The sequence below is a fragment of the Schistocerca nitens genome, chromosome 4 (genome assembly GCF_023898315.1).
Source record: "Schistocerca nitens isolate TAMUIC-IGC-003100 chromosome 4, iqSchNite1.1, whole genome shotgun sequence".
NCBI lineage: Eukaryota > Metazoa > Arthropoda > Insecta > Orthoptera > Acrididae > Schistocerca > Schistocerca nitens.
Window position 1 is genome coordinate 968,991,332 of NC_064617.1, and position 25,321 is coordinate 969,016,652.

At 38.5% G+C, this 25,321-nt stretch overlaps 1 protein-coding gene across 1 annotated transcript in view; it reads right to left on the reverse strand.

Moving 5' to 3' along the window:
• The window catches only part of LOC126253656 (membrane-associated progesterone receptor component 1), a 48,233-nt gene that overhangs the window by 15,438 nt on the left and 7,474 nt on the right, over window positions 1-25,321 (reverse strand). The window contains exon 2 of the mRNA XM_049955170.1: window positions 3,631-3,780. Within this exon, the coding sequence (XP_049811127.1) occupies window positions 3,631-3,780 (150 nt within the window). The remainder of the gene's footprint in view (window positions 1-3,630; window positions 3,781-25,321) is intronic.

Consider the following 25,321-nt stretch of genomic DNA (forward strand, 5'->3'; position numbering starts at 1 on the left):
CACCGTAGACATACACAACAGGATCTGGACAGCGAGTACACTTCCCGACATGCTACCTGGATGGCAATCTGCTTCCCCAAGAGGGCCGATGTAGTGACCAAACCGCACTTCTCTCTCAGCACAGAGTAGTGCAGTGTCAGTTGTGTTGCGTGTGCTAATTATTGTTATGATCCAGCTGTCAAATGGCTTTACTCACGACTTTCAGGAGCACTGGAATCGATGACGTATTACACTGAGCTGTCATGGAGTTTATATATAGAAATGTGTATTCTGCTGTGTGTTCTTTCCTAACTACCATTAAATATGATTCTTCAGTTTCTACCGGCATATATCTTGCTCGAACAGTCCACGGGTGTACTTCCTTCTGCTTCGGTCTCCATAGTAAATTTGATGTTCAGATGTATGGAGTTCAGGTGCGTAAGAAAGTCTAGGAGCCTGTGCCTTCCACGGGGCCAGATCACAAAATATTGTGCCCGTTGGACACTATGGACTGGCAGTACACCCGTGGACTGTTCGAGCAAGAAATACGCCGGGAGAAACTGAAGAATCGTATCTACAGGGAGGAGATGTATCGCAGCATGAAGAAATTTGAAAACCTGTGCCACTGAAGGAGCCGTTTGCTGAGTGCTCTTGCTTTTCTGAAGAGGTGTCGTGCCGATCAGGCTGTGCCAAACTCTGCTAAGATCATGCATCACATCGATTCTGCAGCAGCTAAGAGAATAATGAAGTGTGCTACCCTCGCCTTGGTTTGTGAGAGGGTACACTTTACCAGACACAGCCTTGAGTACAACTCTCAAACTACTTAAACTACGTCTACAACTAGCCAATCATTTTAATTCCAGGACCTGGGACTGGATTGATGGTGTTACCTGGGTGACCACCAATACTGCTCTTTAGAAGGCTTCGGGACATCAGATATCTAAATTCTTTCGTCTCTCCAGCAAATCACCGCTGAAGGCCCCACGCAAGATGGTCATCAATCTTACAGACATTGAGCTGACTGGGGATGCAGTTTCTGTTCTGGAGAAGGGACTTAATTTTGCTCCCACACCTAGGTTCACACCAGAAGTGGACATTGTCATTGCAGTTGAACAGATTGCTGAGCGACTGTCACCTGAAGCAGCTTAAGAAGTATCCCGGGAAACCTACTGTGCTCCAATGAGAACTAAACTGATCAAGTTGAATACTACCAGCACGGAGAGGGCAGCCATTTGAGACCTGAGACAGAGCACCGAGATTTTTGTTTTACTGGCTGACTAAGGCCATAAGGACTACATGGAGAAGATGCAGAGCCTGCTAAATGACAAATCTTACAGGAAGATCAATGCTGACCCCACAAAGAAGGTGGAGAACAAGACTCGTGCTCTTCTCAAGGACGTGGATTTACCAGAGGGTGTCGCCAATAAATTGACACCTCAAGGACCTGTACCACCAAGACTTTATGGACTCCCTAAAGTCCACAAAGAAGTGGTGCCGTTATGCCCAATTGTCAGCAACATTAGGGCACCTACATATTTGCTGGCCAAATACCTGGCAGCATTACTAAGACCTTATGTCTGTAAATGCCCTCACTAGGTTCATAATTCTGTGTACTTCGTAAAATGTCTCAACAACTTCAAGCTGAAAGGCTGATATCCTGGTAAGTTTTGACGTCGTTTCAGTATTCACCAGGGTGTCTCTTTGAGAGTCAGTTCAGCTTACTGCACAGAAATTTGATGAGAAGATGACTGACCTTTTCAGGCACATTCTGACCTCCACGTATTTTCTCTTTAAAGGAGAATACTATGAACAAACATAAGGAGTCGCAATGGGGAGCCCACTCTCACCTGTGGTAGCGAACTTCTCTATGGAGTACCTCGAGGAGGAAGCTTTGGCATCATCCAAATGGAAACATACTTGTTTTCTCTGTTACGTGGATGACACGTTCATGACCTGGCCCAATGGAAGTGACAAGCTCCTAGACTTCCTTCCACAGCTGAACTCCATACATCTGAACATCATGTTCCCTATGGAGACTGAAGCAGAAGGAAGATTACCATTCCTGGACGACATGGTCAAAAGAAGAGCAGATGGCACCCTGGGCCACGGGGCATACATGACAAAAACGCACGCTGATCTGTATTTGCATGCAGATAGCTGCCACCACCCTTTGCAGAGGAACAGGGTGCTAAAAACTTTGGTGCACAGGGTGCGCACCATCTCTGATGCAGAGTGTCTGCCCCATGAGCTGGAACACCTCAAAACTGTATTCCAGAAAAATAGGTACTTGGAATGGCAGACCAGACACGCTCTCCACCCCACCTATACAGTGCAGCATGTGGAGACACAAGCAGTCACGGAGGAAGAGATAGCCACTGCCTATATACCGTATACTGGCGCACTATTGGGGAAAATAGGACGAATATTGAGGAAACACCGAGTAGGAACTGTCTTTTGCCCACCCAATAAAACACAAGCATTATTAGTAAGTGTCAAAGACGATCTCGGTTTGCGGAAGGTCAGCATATACCAGATACCATGTTAGTGTGGGAAGACTTATATTGGACAGACAGTGCGCACGATCAAAGATCGTTGCCAAGAACATCAGAGGCACACTCTACTTAGGTACGACAACAAGTCGGCAGTCGCAGAGCACTGTGTCTGGAAATCACGAAATGGACAACCAACATACCAGGGGCTAGGCACAGACATCTAAATACTGGGACAGCGTTGTTAGAGAGGCTATCTAAATTCGTACCAGTGATAGACTCATCAACCAAGATTGTGACTATAAGCTCAGCAAGGCATGGGAAACAGCACTAAGTCTAACTAAAAAGACGCTCAGCAAAGAAAATGAACAGGCAACCAGGGCGGACGAGGCAATTACACCGACGCCACCACAGACACAGACGCCAGCGACTGCCAACGCGCGGCCGCGGACCACGGAGAGAATGCCTCGCAGGGGGAGAGGGTTTAAGACAGCCACCCGCCCTCACAAGCTCAGTTCGTCAGCGCACCTGATGATTGCGACGTGTCTGGTTGCTGAAATATTTTGCCCGCTGAACACTATGGATCAGCAGTACACCCGTGGAGTGTTTGTACCATTAAATAGTTTTCAGTTGCAGGATAAATTTTATCTTTTTAGTAGACTGCATATAGCCAAGATATTTACCATAGTTTCTGGCAAGGAATTCCAGTCCTTAAGGAACATACAGAAAAGACAGTTCACACTTGTAAATACTCAGTTCCACGCATCTCATACTAAGTGACAGATCTGTCGATGATTAACTCATTACGACCACAGAGATATCCGATCCCCCTGCCATCAGCCCTATGTACATCACCTGTTTAAAGTTTATTTAAAATTCTGTCACTGAAAAGCACAGCTGCCCTTTAGCACTAGACACTCTTCTGCAAATGCTTCTCCTTTCCTACCATACAACATACACATCAACATCAAGGACAAATCGTGGGAGACATTTCCAAAGGTATGAGGCAGGGAAAAAGAATGTCAGGACAATCTTAAGGATTCAAAAGAATAGTTGACATTCTCCTAAAATAAAAACATACGTATATCACATTGTAATGTTATGTTAATTTTAGTGGTAAATACGGCATACTAAATTTTGCTCTTTTAGGTACTAATTTTACCTTTGAATTGCATTTCCCATTCTCGAACAGATTCCATCTCCATCGTGTTTAGATCACTCAAGTCATCATATTCATCTTTTGCCGAATCAACAGAAAACGTAGCAAGACCACGGGAAGCATCACGTCCTCCAAATGCTGAGTATGGACCACCTAAAATAAAGAAATAAATCCTTTTGTAACTGACTCTTATGTGACCTTTGTCACAATAAACACACGTTCTAAATAATATACGTCAACTAAATTCTGTTGCCAGGCATCTGCCAACAGCACACGAAAGATTTTAGGGAGATTAATCTGTTATTGAAACAGAAGCATAGGATTAGAATTTTAGCAACAGCAAGGTAATCAGAACAATCATTAAAATGTACATCTATGCTCCACAACTTGTCTTATGCTGCATAGTGGACATTACTTCATGTACCACTATCATTCACCCCCCACCCCTTTTCACGTTATGAGTAAGGAACAGAGTGACTGCTGGTAAGCCTCGGTAAGCACTGTAATATGTATAATTTTAACTTAATCTTTTTCTGAGAAATATAGGTAGCAGGAAGCAATGGGTTGGCTCACTCTTCTAGGAACACTAGGGTCTTTATATCTAAAGTACAAGCATGCACACTCATATGAGGATGCAATTGGCTATGGCCTGGCATAAGGAAACACAATGACGCAATTGAAATGGCTTGGACAAACTATTGAAAACATATGTAAAGATGCTGTGTGTGGTAACAGTCCAAAATTTCTTATTATGTGCACAGCTTTCGGACTTTTACCAGGAGACATTGGTAAATCTTGGGATTTACCTATACCAACCGATAAAACTATTTAATAAAAAAAATCAGCTTAGCAATTTATTGAAATAGTTTGTATTTATTGTAAATATATGTATTTTAAACATTCTTGCAGTCCAATGTAATTATAATAAGCAATATTCCATAGTAATGAAAAATGTTGTAAAAAGTTACATTGTGAGGCTCACTATTGCGGCATTTGTAGTTACATAAGATGGAAGACTATTTACACAAGTATTTTTTAGTTGAACATTTTAAGCAATTGCACTTTTTGAATCCTTGTCCTCCAAGAAAAGATTGATTGGAAACTACTTCCCATAGACTAATTGCTTCTCTTGCTATTTCTTCAATGCGGGTAAAATTTTCCTTGCTCAATGCAAATTGGTTGATATTGTACAATGACTTCAGTTTACCCGCTTTGGTACCAAGTTGATAAAATTCGTCATCCCAAATATTTATCACAATTGCTATTACAGATTTTGCATCAATTTTTGCCCTATCTACAGCCAGTACTTTAATTCTTACTTTCTGTCCAACTGACAGTTTTGGAATGTTGTTATATGAGTCTGCTTTCATTCTCTTTGCCTGCACTTTAAGACCTTCTTTGGCACCTTATTGCATCCGTTTCACTTTATTAACACTGTTGGAAGTTGCCAGTGTCTCATCACAACCATTAGCTGGTGCTGGTGTCTCATTGTTAACTGTTGTCAAATCCTGTGTATCTGGTGCTGCCTCACCTGCTGCAGCTTTACTTTCTGCCGCCATTCCTTCTGTTCCAGCACTTGATCCAGAGGCATCAATCCCTTGACCATCATTTTCAATCTCTTGTGAGTCAGTGGAAGTGGTGTTTAACATTGTTTCCAAGTCTTCTTCAGTGACTATATTGTTTATTAAATCACGTGGAACAACTGAGGTCATAATGTCCATTTTCACTGCCCCCCCCCCCCTATGGTGAACATCTGATCCCTTCATGATAAGCCCAATTTTTCATTGCTTGCACAAGCCTCAGCTCTTTAGACTATTTTGAAGTTTCATTTGTTTCCATACAAGTTTACAAATATTTTTGATATCTTTATTTGCTCTTTCAACTGATCCCTGAGACTTACTGTGCCTCGGCTTCCTGTAGACCAGGGCTTCCCAACCTTTTCAGCTGGTGGATCCCTTCTTCAGTCGAAAATCCATGGCGGACCCCTAGTCAGTTCCCAATGACACCCCCCCCCCCCCGAAGTATCAATAGTCTTTGGTTTAGAGATGAATGGAAACAACTTGAAGGTCAAAATTCGACTTATGAAATAGGTAGTGCACTGACAAAGCAAGTTTAACATTTAATGATGCCTGGGGCCGCAAACGTGCCAGCAAGTGCTGTGATTGGAAGACAAAGCTCGCTCCGCGCATGCGTAAAAGATTTCAGCGCATCTACTGCCGTGAGCCGGTGCACAAATGACCCCCGTATTGTTACGAAACAGTCTATCAGAGAAGCCGCATTCTCCGGCACTAAACTGTGTATGCGTTCTCACTTAGGAACCGCAAAGGCTGGTTGGGAATACGACCTGAAGTAAAAGTACACATTTTTTTCACACGAAAAAAAGTGATGAATTTGATTTTCACATTTTTATTCAATAATTTTACTCATTATTTTACACGATTTCGTGAAGGGTGGCCACGGACCCCCTAGAAGGGGCCGGCGGACCCCTAAGGGGTCCGCGGACCACACGTTGGGAAGCCCTGCTGTAGACTATCTTTATATCACTCCACAACCCACATAAACTTTGAATTACTTGGTTACAAAACTCTCTGCTATTATCAGAATGATGGGTATTTGGGGCACCAAAGATGGTAAAAATGTCCAAAAGATGATATGCTATCCATCAGCCCTTTTCAAAATTTATGTGAGGAGGATAACAAATTTTGTCAAATGATCTTGGATACAAGTGTGAACTTCACCTTATTGTCTGGGTTTGCCTGCATGTCGATAACGTCAATTTAGCATCATGAATTCGTTTCACTGTGTATGAGAGCTTTCACTACAATACCCCTTTTCAATGTTTTTTTTTTTTTGCTTTTTCCGACAAAGTTCACATAATCTCAAATAAGTAACAACTGATTCAACAGTCACATTCTTGTACTTACAATTCAGTTCCACAATCATCCATGTTTGGCTGCCATGGCCTATAGTAATGTGGGTCTCATGTCATACGTTAAACAGTTCATCAAAACAAATGTAATAACAAATTTCTTCTTTTCTAGCAACACCGGTGCTATGAGTTTCTGTTCACCTCCGCTGTTGAGATCATCATATCGCTTCAAACATCTGTAGTGAACAGATTTCTTATTGAAAACGATTTTTGCATTTGCCACTTCACTTAACAGAATATTATACTGCTCAGCAGTTACATAAAAATTGTTGTCCCCTCCTTATTCACTGATTCACTTAAAAGTTTGTAAAATCTTTTACGCATAATGACACTCATTCTTATGCAAAGCTGAAGAAGAAACACAACTAAAATAAGTTGCAAAGATGACTGTACACAGGATGCTTGACACTGACAAACTACGTAGCAGTGAGTGGACTGAGGACTCTTACTTGCCCACAAAAAAAAAAACTTATCTGAACACAAAATCAGCAACAATGAAACTTGTCTGAACCAAAATCTACCAATGTCTCTTGGCAAAAGTTCAAAATCTATGCACATAATGAGAAATTTCAGACTTTTACCACGCTGCGATGGTAAATCTTAGATTTCTCCAGTTAATTCTAGGATTTACCAATCCAATTATCTTAGTTTTACAGTTTTTTTTTATATAAATGACAGTACCTTGCAACAAATGGATTATGTAGCTTTATACTGGTAAAGAGTGTTGGCACAACACCTAAAAGCACATCATTAGTGGAAAGAAATGTTATATCACAAGAAGGAAGACAAAGCAGAATTGCTTGTGAGAAAATAACTGAATTTCATAATAGTTGGAATTAAAGTCTCTAGACATTCTTATAAAAATAGAAGATAATGTACCAGTGAAAAACAAGGACATCTAAGCAACTGCATTTCACTGTGAAACTGACACTGCATTATTCAGCTTTGGCACATGATAGTAGACGGTGTAATAAATTCAGCTATGTAAAAGATCTGTCCAATTCGCACATATGACGACTTCCCAATTTTCCTTTATGTGAGAACACTGATTAGAAATTCTAGATTCTAATATTTTACTATTCGTGTTGCTTTCACATAATCTTTCATTGGTTGTGTCAATAATAGGGCGTATTGTGTTATATTGTGAAATTCCGATATCTGCGAGTGCTGCAAATAATTCACACTATTATCAACTGTAGGCCTAATCTTAAATTGTGATTTTTTAGAAGCTTTTTACAACAGTATCATCAGCCAGCAACAACTGTTCCCTACTTTCATTGTACAATTACATGGCATAGAGGTACATTTCTGGGACTTTTTGGGCACTTACAAAAGTATATTTTTGGAAATTTTCGTAAGTTACGAGTGTAGTGGATAACTTATTTCACAGTACATCAGAATTTGATATTTACAGTTACTGCCAAAGAATACTTCACCCCTAATTTGAGAATTTTGAAGTTACAATTGTTGTGTAAGCTATTTCAGGTAGTAAATTGACGTTTGCGATTAAATGACAGTAATACATATCATAACTGACATAACACATTCCATCTAATGCCTCCACTCCACAACAGTGTATATTATCAGCATTTACCACAAATTAATGATGGTTTAGAGTTTGTTAATAATTAGTAACTTTTATCAAAAATGGCTCTGAGCACTATGGGACTCAACTGCTGTGGTCATTAGTCCCCTAGAACTTAGAACTACTTAAACCTAACTAACCTAAGGACATCACAAACATCCATGCCCGAGGCAGGATTCGAACCTGCGACCGCAGCAGTCGCACAGTAACTTTTATCCCAGGTTTTTCCGTTGCCTTGATAAAAGCTCGTTATGTGTACTAACTGCTGGTGTTTTTGTTGAAGGGAATCAGAATATTTTTAGCTTGACAGATTAAAAGAAGCAGTAGGTTTATTATAAAGTTATTTGTTTACTATCCTGTAAAACATTACAACAGCCACACTGCAGCCTTAATGTGAATACTGTTCTCGAACATGGGACAAGTCAGATGACACTCATAAGCAGCAGGAAACTGGCCCGACTACTGTCAAATGATCGGAAGCTGTTACGAATTAGTTTGTCGTGAGAGCTCCCAAGGGTGGTGTACCTCAGATACCAAAGTTAACACAAGTACTACTTACAGGAAGTATGGAATCTATCACTACTCGTTCACTGGACTTGAGCGGCATGTTGGTGGTGAGGCTAGGAGTCCTGTACAGATGAAACAAGAACCAAGGAGAACACAAGAGTGTTTTACTAACCACCCTAATCAACAAGTTCGATGTGCTAACTTTCACTGAAACTGGGCCAGTGACACTTTACCTCTTGGGAAAGTTGCTGTATCCTATGTGAAGAGGCGGCAAATGAAAAAGGGCAGAGTCTACTAATTCTCAGCAGGTCAAAGGCGGCATTGGTCGATGAGTTGAACCTACTCTGACAGCCACTGAGGAAACAGGGTGCAATCAATAGCAGATCGTGGAGCATACTGGAACAGCCAATACCTGTCATATGGGTTCCAAGGTCATAGCTGGATCATTCCAGAGACTGGCAGAGAAGGCTGAGAAAACCAGCCTTGTGCACGAAGCTGTAACAAAGCTCATAATTAGTAACATTGTCCGCAGAACTGACTGAACTCTTAGTGCTGAGTTGAGTGGAAGGACTGAACCAGATACTTCAAACTTTCTGTCATAATATACACTGCGACTTCCTGGATTTGAGCCATAGGGTTGAGAAGTGTAGGATCCCCTTAAATGAGTCAGGTCTGCACCAAAGATCAGACATTGCTATCCAGGTAGCTGACAGTGCGTGGGGGATGTAGACACTCCATCCAAGCCAGATAACAGCTGTAGGTGATCTGGAAGTGTCAGTTTAGGATTCAAAGAAATGCACCCTACACAGAAGAGTATTAAAATGCTAGTGATTAACTGCAAAAGCATTTATAACAAATGCCAGAGTTTGATGTGCTCCTAAAAAGCTGTGGAACTCTCTCTCATACCAGATACAGAAAGCTGATTAAAATCCTAAATAGCAATGAGATATTAGAGGAAATTTTAAGTGTGTACTGAATGGAGGTGGTGTATTTTACACAGTAGATGAACTGAAATGCACCGAAAGAGGAACTGAAGCTGTGTGTTAGACTGACTGGGGATGACAGTGTGAGGAATAGCCATAAACTTATCAGATCTATCTGCCACCAGACTCGCCTACAGATATAACCAAAAACTTCAGAGAAAACCTCAGTTCACTAGTAAGTAAGTTTCCCAATCACAATGTCATCATCACTGGATGAGACTTTAAGCAGCAATCAATCAATTGGGAGAATTACTGTCTTAAGTGGTGGGATTGACAAGTCAAGCTTTGAAACATTATAAAATGTTTTGTCTGAGAACTACCTAGAACAAAATGATGGAAATATACTGGACCTAATAGCAACAAACAGACCTGACCTCGGAACTTTGTTGTTAGCTTTGATGGAGAAAAGTCTAACTGTAACTCATCTCTGGCTTACTTTTGTGAGTAATTGTTAGCGTACAAGTAACACAGAAAATTGTTTTGTGATTATTTGAGAGTGAAGAATACATATGAAAATGAGTCCAACTGGTTCACCATTACTGGCAAAATAATACATTTATTTTCAGAAGAACGTGTGACAACAAATACGGTATCTAACAGAATGATTAGTATTGTTCTCAATTACTTTTCTTGAAATTCGGTGGTATCAAAAAAGAGTTCAAGGATCCACGTCCTGCAATTAACTTTAATCACTTCTCTGTCTGGAAACACTTAAACAGCATTTTTTCTTAACTTTAACTTTATTTCGTCAATCATTTAACAAAGTTTAAATTATAGGCAAGACATAGGGTTCCATTAGAATGCGCACCAGTTGTTTATCATTTGCTCCAACCCACTGCAGCTGCCTAAAACTTGACTGCAAAGTAATGTACAGCGAAGTGACAACCAGAGCTCTATTATTCACAGGATGAGGGAGGCAAGGGACAGCAAGGGAAGAGGGGAGGGGGCACATCTGCTCACCGAGTTTTGAAGTCTTGTTTGAGAACACATGTTGTTATACATGAAAAATAGTAAGTAATACTGGTATGTAATATGTCAAACTCTCGCACAAGTACACTCATTATTTGAACAATGTACTCCCACTGGTACTCTGTATCTATATATATGCCTCAAAATCAAAATTAATAAAACCAAGGAGTCTGAGAACTATGAAATGAAGTTAATGATTTTAGATTTAATCATACCAATCACACTGAGGAATATTGCATCTCCTGCAAATGTACTCCACCTTAACAGTGCCAGATATGGTTTGGTTAATTTGGGGGAGGGGACCAAACAGTGAGGGCATATGGGCTTCATTGAAAATAACTGACTTAAGTAGAAAGACCAAGGATACCAATGGACATTTGAATCTTGCACTGTACGTTGTTACAATTTACCTAAAAAAATACTGAGGGAAAAAGAATAGTGTTTTTGGGCCAAATGTAACATGAAACAGCCCACAAAATTTGAAAATTGCAATAGAGTTCACAGAATAAATGTTTACACATGCTACAAAAATCCACAATTTTATTGATGGATGTACAAGCCACTATATAAAAAAAAACTATACCTAGATCAAGCATTGGAAAATCCCTGGTGGAATGAACAATATTATGAAAATGATAGTTGCTACTCACCATATAACAGAGATGCTGAGTTGCAGATAGGCATAATAAAAAGACTGCAGGAAAGTGGGCTTTCAAACAACAGGGAGGCCCAAGTCAAAACACACACACACACACACACACACACACACACACACACACACACACACACACAAAACTCTCGCTCTTGAAGTGCCAGAATGTGTGTGTGTGTGTGGGGGGGGGGGGGGAGGAGCTATTTTAGACGAAGTCCTTGCTGGCCAAAAGCTCACTTTCTGAGAGTCTTTAATGCGTTTATCTGCGACTCAGCATCTCTGCTATATGGTGTACACCATATGGTATACACCTAGATCAAAATGATGAGGTCAAGTGCTGGATGAGTTATTCTATGCAACTAACCATGAAAAAACTGAGACAGTACAAAGGAACTAGATAAAAGGCTAGCTAGAAAAGGAAATCTATAAACACCTCTACTCCGCAAGTCAAATATCATTTTCGTTAGAGTCGTTTCAGTTATATAATGTTAACACCATTAAACTTTAATTTGGAAAAGCCTGTATATTAGCCATGTTCAGACCTTGTGGAACATTTTGAAGGCCTCAAAGAACCAGAAGTTTCCACAACTTAATACCATTACATCGTTGGAAGCCAGTTGCATAAGTAACAATGTGGAACCTTCTGTAATTTTAAGGAATAAACTGAAATCTCATGTGATAGAAGAAAATGCCAACCCATATCACTACATTGCTTGTAAATACTGCAATCTATGGTACTTTCAAATTTTCATTGAAATGTATACAACAGAACACGAACTGTTCAATTTATGTATCTTGCAGGTTCATAACCAACACTCCATTGCTCCAAACAATAGGTTATTTGCCCACCTCTTATTCTTGGTATCTGAACATTCTAAAACTGCAAGTGGAAGAAAATTGAATATTCATTCGGAAAAAATATTGCTTTTAATTATTTTCATTTTACAGTGTGCAGTTAAAAACAAAAGTTTTGTTACTGTAATTCTGGCCAGTGGAGATAGTTTAATACCTTTAATTACTTAAAATTACAGTTTTGATAGGCATATGTTCCATGACTTATGACTTAGCCCGTTGTCATCTGTTCCTGGGTTTTTAAACAACATGTCTATTACACTAAAAAGGATAACAACTCTGAAACACAAACCAAAAACGTATTTTTACAAATGTCTGAACAACAGATTTTGTAATATGACTGAATGAAAACTGATTTACAGTTTTTAAAATAGCAGGAAAAATACTGTAAAATAACAAGAATCCCAGCACATTTATTTTCCAGGTGGCAGTCTGGGGGGGTACCCCTTCCCCTTTATGTGACATTATGTACCGACTACAGTTTCCTATCTGTTAGATAAATGTACTTAAAAGTATTAAGTAATTTTGTTTATAAGAATGTTATATTACACAACCACCACATTTCAGTGAAATGTTACATAATGGACCCCACCTTAAATTTTTTGTCATTTATAAACAATATATAAACATAATACGCAACAAAATACTCATTGGAGGCTTGTCTATAATAAGTTATCTGGTCAAGTGTGTTAAAATATAGCACGAACATAAACATTAGGCTATGCAACAGGTCAATGCATTACCACAACCTCTATTTGGCATTCACATTCATTGGCTCCGCTAATTCACATCCACATTACCACCATGCAGCCCAACCTAGACCCTGGGCTACACTACAGATCAGTGTCACCGCAACCATGATTTCAATGGGGTAGGTCCAATATCACTATCTAGCTTTTGTTTCATACATATTAGATGCTAAAAGAAAATATTGCAATTACATTTGAAAATGTTAGCAAGTATCATGTCACATTAAAAACATCAAAACTTCCAAATTTGAAAAGCTATAAAATGATAATGGAGCGAAATAAAACATTAAAATTTGGTATTGTTACTTTTCTCTGTAGGGAGGAGAAATAAGTGAAGTTTCATCCAAATCTAAGATAATGGGTTAGATGGACGGCATGCTGTTTCTTTAATTTTTATTTCTCTTTGTTGGTTATGAGGTTTTCTTCTGAAATATACACACATCCTGGTGTACTAAGCAAGTACATAATGATAAAGGAGACGTCGCATATACATAAAACCAACAAGATTTGACAAAATTACATAACACAGGGTACCAAGTTATTCAATTTCGTAACACACACATGCAAAAGCAAACAAAGAACATTACTGCAATATTGATATACCATAGTTATATATGAGGTAGATAATGAACATTTAAGCTCACTTACACATGTTTTGCATGATTGTTCATCTCTTACAAAATTTCTCCTGCATTTGTTGTTGTCATATTTAAGCTAATGTGAAAAAAAAAACAAGATCAATGTAAAAATAACGATCAAGAATGAAAATTTTCTGATTCACATAAAACAAAGAGAATTATTTTTAATTTGCGTTGACAATTGTATATTTGAATACCGAGATGAAAAGGTCTATTTTTTACAGTTAGAGGCTTCTTTCGTACAAAGATGGAAACTAATTTTATATCTTTGACTTTGAACACAGACATAAAATTGTTTCCTGGATTCACTGGTCACCCCAACCCTCCTCCACTCAATTTATATTCCCACAATGTAGACACAGATAACAGATGGAGGTAAAATGGACAATGGATGAATATTGGAAGAGAAGTGTGTGTGTGTGAGGGGGGGGGGCGACACTTGCTGTGCTGTCACGGTCCTGGTGTAAGAGGAGTGAATGAGCTATGTGGAGAGTCTATCTAGAAACCTGTCAGATTCTATACGGAAATTACAACTCAGCTCTCAAGAACAGTATAGTGTGGATTGTTCAAACAAATTAAACTGTGCATGATCAGAAGAAAGCACATGCAGCCATCTACAAGAAGGGTAGCAGAAGTGATTGACAACTGCCATCCAGTATCTGTGACATCTATCTGTTTTAGATACTTAGAACATATTCTGAGATCAAATGTATTGAAGTTTCTCAACCAGCATGGATTCTGAAAATGTTGGCCCTGCAAAACTCAATGCTCATTTTTCTTACATGATGCCCTGAAACCCAAAAAAGCGAAGCCATCAGTTGGTTGCGTATCCCCGCCTCCCTTCGAGGGGGGGGGGGGGGGGGGGGGAGAACGCACAACAGCAACAATATTTATTAATGAAAATATGATCATATGGAGTATCAGACTACATTTGTGAGTGGATTCAGTAGTTCTTGGTAGAGAGAATCCATCATTTTATCTTGAATTCAGAGTCATCAACAGTAAAGTTGCTCTTCAGTCACATTAGTGACAGTGTAGGCAAAATTAATAGTAACCTCAAAATTTTTGCAGGTGAAGGAAGTAACTGCAGTGAAATTGCTATCTGAAAGAAACTACATTATTCAGTCAGAATCGGTTCAAATTTCAAATGATTTGCAATTCTGTCTACTTTAAATCTGCAGAAGCAAAAAATGTGCACATGACAAAACACAAAAAATGTATCATATTTCAGATTAATCAGGATCTAAGTCTAAATATCTCTTTTCCAAGATGGGATGTATTTCAGAACTGTTAGTTCTTACCAGAATATCTATGCCTGTTAGATGAAAGTAGTTGTTCAACACAATTTCAAGCCGAAATTAATCTGCTGTCTCAATTCCGCAGAGGAGTACAACAACTGTCTCTCAATGTACTTTCTAATTTCTTTTTCCTCTTCACTCTTTGATTAGGTTTATCAGTATTTGGATAAGGAAGTAAAACATGTTTTTAAAATATTATGCACTAAACAAACAGGAAATAAAATAAAATGGCAAGTTGTAATTTATTAAAGGATGACATTGTGTAAATTTAAGAGACAGAAAAAAAAGAACACAATGTGAAGCCCAGAGAAGGTGCAACATGCATTTAAACACTTCTAGTGAAAGATGACCTTGGGTGTTTTGGAATAATAAAACAAGCCATTTTTTCTGCTGCGGCTCTCGATCACTATGATATAAGATGTTTTAACCACGCTATCGACCACCTTTGACTGAACAGTCACTTTCAAGTGCTCATGTACATATGCCCAACCATAGCAGTAATGAATATTCCACATTACGGGACAATAAACATAGTTACAAACAAAATGTGGGCGTTGATGGAAACAATGTTGCAGTCAAACATTTTTTAAATTCAATATAAATGTGGACACACACACACACACACACACACACACACACACACACACACAATCAACAACACTTAAGTGCTATGGCAAAGGATAAGTTACATAAACTAGTGGAAGCACAGATTCACATTTAAAATTCACTCTAATCACACCGAAAGACTGGTATGTGCAGTCACCACAGATAAAGGTGTCCCGAGACACTTAATTGCATCAATAGAACATATTGATCAAAAGTACAGAAACAATAATACAATGAGAAAGAGAGGACTGAAGTAACACTTCATTCATAACACTGAATCTATTTTTACACTATCATGTTAATCTGTATTATGAACATACCATAGACACATTGTAATTTGGTAGGTCATGCAAGGACTGCTGGAATCTAACGTGAAGAAGTCTACCTGTTCCTGGGATACATTCTAGAGTCCAATTTCACCTGCCAGCTTTGAGCAATGAGGTCATACCACAGGCATGGATGCTACATAGAGGCAATCTTCGAAAGCATCAGATGGTATTCATAAACAAAGGAATATAGCCTACAATAAAATTACAATCACAATACACACAATTGTTTTCTTAGCCACAAATTATATCGAAATGAATTGAAGATAACTATAGCAAAAGGGAAGTATATGTGTGAAATAAATTAGTTGTAAATTATGCGAGTAAAATAAGCACAGAGAACCTTTAAATTTTATTATCATATAGCGATAGAGAATAGAAGCTTTCGAAATGTGGTGCTACAGAAGAATGCTGAAGATTAGATGGGTAGATTACATAACTAATGAGGAGGTATTGAATAGAAATGGGGAGAAGAGAAGTTTGTGGCACAACTTGACAAGAAGAAGGGACCGGTTGGTAGGACATGTTCTGAGGCATCAAGGGATCACAAATTTGGCATTGCAGGGCAGCGTGGAGGGTAAAAATCGTAGAGGGAGACCAAGAGATGAATACACTAAGCAGATTCAGAAGGATGTAGGTTGCAGTAAGTACTGGGAGATGAAGAAGCTTGCACAGGATAGAATAGCATGGAGAGCTGCATCAAACCAGTCTCAGGACTGAAGACGACGACAACAACAACAACAACAACATAGTGCATGGTGAGGTCATAGTATTATAAAATAGCATTAGTATTTATTTACTCATTGGGGCCATCTAAGACCATGTCATGTCTTGTTGCACTTAGCACTGAGCCTGGCTTTTTTCTGATCCCATATTTCCCTCATTCATTGTGAGTGTGCCTGTTTGCAAAAAAATGTCAATAGAATCTTCGGGTTTTGTATGTAGCACCTGGAGGCCTACTTTGGTGTTTTTAAACCATGGCATTGTAGTTTTTGGTTTTGAATCAAAAAAGAGAAATATATTTTTGATTAATCTATTTCAGTCAATCCGTTGGAGATGAACATAAAATCGTCCCAGTCTTCTCTGGATTGTGCCTAATTTTTTGTATTTTACATATCTAAAAACAAAGATGATGTGACTTACCATACGAAGGCGCTGGCAGGTCGATAGATACACAAACACACACATACATACACACAAAATTCAAGCTTTCGCAAACAATGGTTGCTTCGTTGGGAAAGAGGGAGGGAGAGGGAAAGATGAAAGGATGTGGGTTTTAAGGGAGAGGGTAAGGAGTCATTCCAATCCCGGGAGCGGAAAGACTTACCTTAGGGGGAAAAAAGGACAGGTATACACTCGCGCGCACACACACACATATCCATCCGCACATACACAGACACAAGCAAAATAGAAAGAAACATTCCACATGGGAAAAATATATTAAAAACAGAGATTCCATGACTTGCCAAACAGGAAAGCGCTGGTAGATATCTACCAGCACTTTCCCGTTTAGTAAGTCATGGTATCTCTGTTTTTAATATATTTTTATATTTTACTGTAGACTTCCTAGTTGGATCTGTTTTGATGGATGCCATTTTTGTACTTGGATCCTAATATTTTTCTAATGATTTTGTGCTCTTCTTCCAGTTCCTTGAGGAGTCTTTATCAGTGTTTAGGGATAAGGTCTCGGCTGCATACAAAACTACTGGCCTCAAAACTGGTTCATAGTGACGTATCTTAGTGTTCTGGTAAAGGCATTTCTTGCCGTAGATCCTGTTTCTAGTTTGTGTATCCATTCCCTAAGCGCTTCCTTGTCCAGTCCATTTCATGATGATCTCGCCCAGGTACTTGAATTTGTGTACCCGGGCAATGACTCCGTATTTCGTACAGAGTTTTCGTGGGGCATCTTTAATGTTAGTCATGACTTCTGTTTTCTCAAATGATATATGGAGACCAGTTTGCTCAGAGATTTCTTTTAACAGCTTGATTTGAATGCTAGTGGTGTCCACATCGTTTGACAAATTGGCAATGTCATTGGCAAAAGCCAAGCAGTCTACCTCAATCCCCTTCAATTTGGTTACAATCCACAATGGGCTATAGTTGGTTTCCATTAATCTTTTGCGCCAGGTCCCGATGATATTTTCAAAAACACAGTTGAAAAGCATTAGTTTATAACAATATAAAAGTTTATAATAATATAAAGTGTTAATTTATAATAATAATTACTGAATATATCAAGACAATCATGGAAAAGTAGTGGCTTTGGGCAAGGAGAAACTAAAATCTAACAACAATGGGAAAATGAAATAATCAACAACATATATAAAACAGTAGCATAAAATGTGGAATAACCGAGACAAATCCTCAAAACGCCAGCACACAAAGAACAAAAATTCATAAAGTAATTAATATTGTAATCAGTAACTGAAATTGACCTATATACGTTACTTTTAGTACCCGATTCCAATATTAGGTACTTTTCTTACAGCAGTTCAGAGAGCAATAGCAATTACAGAAATCCTATTTCTTATACATTTCAGTGTAACACACATGCTGCAAAAACAATCTAAATACTGGGCCATGCAATGGTTGGAAATGATAACCATAATTGGCCTCTTAAATAGCTTAATTCTAGTCACCGATTCCAATATTTGTCATTTTTTCACAGTGTTTTAGAGAGCAAATAGAAATGCAAATCATACTACTTTTCAGCTCATACACCTGCCTGAAAAATGATCTTAATAATGAACCATGGAATTGTTTGAGTCAGTAACTAGACTTGACCTGTAATCGAGGTCAATTCTAGTCACCAATTACAGCCATTCAATGGTTTTTAATTTAGGACATGTGTGCAGTAAGTGTGTTAACTCTGTTTTCAGATGATGTCTACAGTTCTAATTGATCACTGAACTACTGTGAAACAGTAAAAAGTATTGTAGGTACTGACTCAAAGATTTTTTTTTCTTTTTCTCAGTTATGAAGAGAATAATACCAAATGTAGATATCGTATACCACTGGGACACTTGTTGCAAAAATGGTCTAAGTAACAAATAGTGGAATCTGCTAATCTATATAGCTTGATGCTAGTTATGAATTCCAATATTTGTTACTTTTTTTGCAGAGCTCAAAGAGCAATTACAGATGTAGAAATCCTATTACATTTCAGTGCACACAACTGCTGGATAAACGATCTACGTAATGAGCCACAGAATGGCTGGAATCAGAAATCAGAACTGTCCTGCGTATCTTAATTCTAGTTTCCAATTCCAATTTTCGTTACCTGTGTAGAGGCTTTTCTTTTACAATTTTGGAGTTGGTTTTCCCACATTTCATGTTACTGTTCTTTTTGTGTATAGTATATAATTACTTTCACTTTTCCAGTTTTTATGCTACATTTTCGTTTCTCCCCAACCAAAACCACCACTTTCTCACAATAGTCCCTTTAGATTCTATAATCATTACTAAAAACTAATGCTATTTCATAATATTACAACTTCACCATGTGCTAGGCTATAATGGATTTAAAAACTGTGTGATTTTGTCACTTTTATGATGAGAATTTCAGACATGTACATTTCTCTTTTTCTATTCTTATTTATTTTTGTTGCCTTCAGTTCTTTCCGATACAATTTGTGGCTAAGTAGTAGTAGTAGTAGTAGTAGTAGTAGTAGTAATTTTATCATATGTTGCATTCAACTGTCTAAGAACGTGATCAGTAGCCTTAGAAATGACGTCATTGCTCAAAGCCTGACAGGTGGAATCAGACACTAGAATTTACCCCATTCCTGTGCCCCAGTATTGCCTATTTTAAGTGCCTTGTTACAATATATAAAAACATCCATACCAAAGTTATTGTAACATGTATTGAGGAATCTTAAGCAGACTAAATATGCTAAAGTAAGTTGCGTGTTGCCCACAATATACACACATTCCCACCATCTGTCTCTATTCATTTGCCATATTTGTAATCTACAAGTGCTAATTATAACACAGAAGTGTAAGTACTTATATACACGTAACGGCCACAAATAGCAGAGATCAGAGGTTTCATTTAATCGACTGATAAATGTTGGTAACAGACCTAGACAACACCCAGAAGCATATTGCATTTGTACTAGAAAACAACTGCAACTTCTATTTCACGAGTACACATAATACTAGGTTGTAAGTGACCACAAAAGGCAACTGATATTGAAACCACCAGGTATCCAAAAAGTAAGCACTCTGAACATTTTGTAGTAAATTAATTTAAACTGGATCAAGGCAATATATTTTTCCATATAATGGGTACCTAAAGAATATATACCAATCTGTTTTCAAGCAACAACACACAAGCAGCCATCAACTTATTGTAAGTTACACATTTCATGGTATTACTGAAGAATGGGATACAACCTGTCGGTTTTGACAAATGACATCAAAAGTTACCCAAGATGCTGCATTGCACAGATTTAACAGCAAAGAAAAGTGCTGAGACACAATATGTCCTAGTACCATATTCTTCAGCTGACCTATATAGCTCAACTGAAGAATGGGATATTAATGCAAAATGGAAAGAATAAAATAAGGGACAGTATTAATGTTACCATGGACTACCTCAGTTGACATATATGGGTTGCATCCTGAACATAAGTTGATATGTACAGATCAATTGGATTACAGGACACAAATTTAATAATGTTGATTTTTTTCATCTTCGCTACCACTAGTATCCTATTCTTCAGCTGACCTATGTAGGTAAACTGAAGTATGGGATAGAAAGTTTACAATTGTTGCTTTTTCTGCCTCCGCTACTATTAGAATCCTAGTCTTCAGCTCATACTAGTATTAGCAAAGGCAGAAAAGACCGACATACGTAAAATTTGTAGGCTACCCCATACTTCAGTTGACCTATGTAGGTCCACTAATACCAGTGAAGACAAAACAATCTATAACCGTTAACATTGGCATCCTGTACCTCAGTTGAACTACACAAAGGTTAAAAAAAGACATACATAAAATTTGTATCCCATACTTCAATTGACCTGAAGTAGAGGATACAATTTTCTTTCACGTTCAATAGTAATAGTATCGACTGAAAGTATCATAATAGTATTAGTGAGGAGGGGGGGGGGGGGAGAAATGAATCCAATACTTTTGTTGACATATGTAGGTCAACTGAGGAATAGGTTACCGGTGCTGCAGAAGGCGAAAACTTGACATGTGGGTCATTCCATCGCAAATCAACTAACAGTCTGAACCTTGATATCTCAGATTTGGATTCCCCCCCCCCCCCCCAGGTAATGTGCCCACTAACACAAGTTTAAATTTGAAATTTAAAATTTTTCTGACCTTTGGTTTTCGAGTTTCAAGAGTTTAAATATCAAAAAACCTCTGTTTTTGATCAGTCGATGATTGTTTAATGCTGTAGCTCAAAAACTATACAACCTAGAGAGCTCAAACTTGCACCATTGTTTTCCTCTAAAAAAACCCTTCAATTTGCTATGTAACATGACCATGCTACCTAAATCTGAAAATTTAAAACTATTCCAAAAACATTTTTTGAAATTTCCAAAATACGTTTTTTTTATAAAAATTTAATGTGTTGTGCAGTCTAGCTGACTACATGCATGCAAAATTTCAAAATGGGATCTCAATGGGTTCTTGTATAAAATAATATTTTACTACCACAATACACACCAGTGAGGTGAACAGCAGACTATTTCTAGGCTATGAATACTAAGGTAGGCCTATGTAATTCTAACAAACTTAAATTATTGTATTAGCCTTTTTATGCAACATTACTCTCTTCTTGTTTGTTAATTCATTGAATGATATTTTAATGCGAGAATAAAATATATAAAAAAATGACAAGAATCTTATGATTTTATATGACATTCACTTTTTATTATTAAAAAACATGAAACTTTCATATAGGGTCAAGGCTCTAGTTTTGGCCACTACCCCACTTATGGCCACCTTGATGTAATGGGTGCAATTTTAAGTTCCTCTGGAATACCAGGCAGTCCTATCATAGATAATAATAAGCAATATGAAATGTGCTATTCAATTGTCTATAGAAACATTTCTTTGTTTGGTCTTGTTTGAAGTCACCATTCAATGAAAAGATCTGTTGCAGAAGTTGAGTTACGTAGTGTTTTTCTTTAAGCAACACGCAATGTGTGTTTTTTTTTATTTTTATTCTACATGTTGTACAAAGCATCAGAAGAAACTTAATTTATTGAGAGGTAAGATTATGTATTCTATTTTCATTTCCTACAAGTTAAACATGATAAAGCCTAAAAACATGTCATTAATGTGGCCGTAAGTGGGGCCTCGACCCTATGTTAAAATGTGTGTGAAATAATCATAGCAAAATAACTTATGAGTGCTCTGTATTGTACTCTGTTTTAGTGTTAAGTTGTCCAAGTGATCTAGTATAGAGTGGTGTAGTCTTTGTGTATGCCGTGCTATGCATGTGGTAATATATAAAACATCATAAAATACGATTATTTACTGTATTTATTTTTTCTAGAATGTTCCAAATAATAGAAATGTAGTTATTTAAGTTTATATATTACTTTTTGATAGTAGAATTTGTTACCTTACAGAAATTGTATCTCAGAAGAATTGGGCGATCATTGCTGCAAAATGTTGTAACCCTTTTAAAGTAGAACAACATAAGAAAGTCCGTGTACAATCACTAACAAATGTAACAGACTGGATGTGCTCTCTAGACTTAGGAATCATTAACAGCATAAAATATGTGATGTGTGTAGGAAAAAGGTTAGTGAGAAACACAAAACAGAAGAAGTAGTTTTACCTTGCAGTAGCGGAAATGTAAACGATTCTTTTATTGATCCTCATTCTTCTGTAGACTATTTGAACAAGTCACTGGAACTCATTGGTGAGCCACCACAAAAGAAGAAAAAGTTTGCTGTGCCTACCTACACAAAGAAAAAACTTGATAAAATAAAGTCTAGCTTAGAAAAAAACTTACTTCCAGAATCGAGCCCTGAAGAAGTTATTACTGAACATTCCGAAGGTGAATTGGAGATTATTCAACAGTTAAAAGAAAAGTTTGCTCAAACAACAAAAAGAAGTGAAAACATGATGATTTTGTCTATCTCACCTACGAGTTGGAGCTGTCAGAAAATAGGAGAAATAATTGGAGTGACAAACTACATGGCTCGTGCAGTAAAACTGTTAGTAAAAGAAAAAGGAATTTTGTCAAATCCTAATCCTAAACCTGGAAGAATTCTAAATGAGAATATTGTTGACTGTGTAAAAGACTTTTACAATTCTGACGACATTAGTAGAATGATGCCAGGGAAAAAAGATTATGTGACCATAAGAAATAAAGATGGGAAGATCCAGGTTCAAAAGAGGCTAGTGTTGGCAAATTTGCAAGAAATATACCAATTATTTAAGGAAAAGATCCCTGCAAACAAAATTGGGTTTTCCAAGTTTTGCAAATTAAAAACAAGGAACTGTATCCTGGCTGGAAGAAGTGGCACACATACTGTTTGTGTGTGTACCTTACACCAAAACATTAAGCTAATGATGAATGGTGCTAAGATGCAAAATTTTATTTTGGATGGAGATAAAACTGCTTTGAAATCTATCATTCCTGCATAGTCAAGATGATGTGCAATCCATATCACAACAATGTTTTATGGATATTTGTAAAGAATGTCCTGGTGTGTCTAGACTTAAGGATCTATTGAATGCGAAGTTCACTGACGATATGATTGATGAAGTTACCTAGAAAAAGTGGGTAACTGTAGATAGGTGTTTGATGGAAACTGTAGTAAAAAGTACTGATGACTTTATGGATGAGTTTTTGGTCACACTAATGAAGGTGAAAACTCATTCATTTATATAGCTAGTCAGCAGAAAGAATACTACAGCGAAATGAAGTCCAATTTAACTGAAGGCCATGTAGTAGTCAACTGTGATTTTGCAGAAAACTACTCTTTCGTAGTACAAGATGAAATACAATCATTCCACTGGACTACCTCCCAAACTACACTGCATCCTTTCATCATATATTACAAATGGGAGGGAAAACAAATATCTGCAGTTTGTCTTCATATTAGATTGCCTGAAACATAATACAGTCACTTTCTGTGTATTCCAGAAAAAACTGCTAGAAATCATAAAGAAAACCTTGCCTTTTGTACTTAAAAGATTACTTACTTTTTTGATGGCAGCGCTGCACAATATAAAAATCAGAAAAACTTCCTTAATTTGTGTTTGCACAAAACTGATATTGAAGTTGTGGCAGAGTGGGGGTTCTTTAAAACATCCCTTGGCAAGAGCGCATGCGATGGCCTTGGCAGAACTGTTAAGCGGCTAGCTGCTAAAGCCAGCTTACAAAGGCCATATGACCAACAAATCTTAACACCCAAATCACTTTATGTATTTGCCATGGAAAACAAAAACAATGACTTTGAATATTGCACAACAGAGGACTATGAACTGACCAAAGAATACTTACTTCCTCAGTTTAGTGAATCAAAAGCGATTATGGGAACACAAAAGTTTCACTCATATAAACCCTGGGAAATACGGAAGCGTCCAATCCCACCCGTCTGCTTTGACCCACGACGTCACAAATATGGCGGAAATGACCATAAACCACGATTCCAATATGGCGCAAATAAAGTCGTTACGTACACATTAAGAGGACGAAAATACATCGAAAAACAAACATACACACGTTCCACAAAAATCCTAATGACACTAACAGGACAAGCGAAGGAAATAGGGGGTTTTTGGGTGGGGACAAACTAAATACACTCCTGGAAATGGAAAAAAGAACACATTGACACCGGTGTGTCAGACCCACCATACTTGCTCCGGACACTGCGAGAGGGCTGTACAAGCAATGATCACACGCACGGCACAGCGGACACACCAGGAACCGCGGTGTTGGCCGTCGAATGGCTCTAGCTGCGCAGCATTTGTGCACCGCCGCCGTCAGTGTCAGCCAGTTTGCCGTGGCATACGGAGCTCCATCGCAGTCTTTAACACTGGTAGCATGCCGCGACAGCGTGGACGCGAACCGTATGTGCAGTTGACGGACTTTGAGCGAGTGCGTATAGTGGGCATGCGGGAGGCCGGGTGGACGTACCGCCAAATTGCTCAACACGTGGGGCGTGAGGTCTCCACAGTACATCGATGTTGTCGCCAGTGGTCGGCGGAAGGCGCACGTGCCCGTCGACCTGGGACCGGACCGCAGCGACGCACAGATGCACGCCAAGACCGTAGGATCCTACGCAGTGCCATAGGGGACCGCACCGCCACTTCCCAGCAAATCAGGGACACTGTTGCTCCTGGGGTATCGGCGAGGACCATTCGCAACCGTCTCCATGAAGCTGGGCTACGGTCCCGCACACCGTTAGGCCGTCTTCCGCTCACGCCCCAACATCGTGCAGCCCGCCTCCAGTGGTGTCGCGACAGGCGTGAATGGAGGGACGAATGGAGACGTGTCGTCTTCAGTGATGAGAGTCGCTTCTGCCTTGGTGCCAATGATGGTCGTATGCGTGTTTGGCGCCGTGCAGGTGAGCGCCACAATCAGGACTGCATACGACCGAGGCACACAGGGCCAACAGCCGG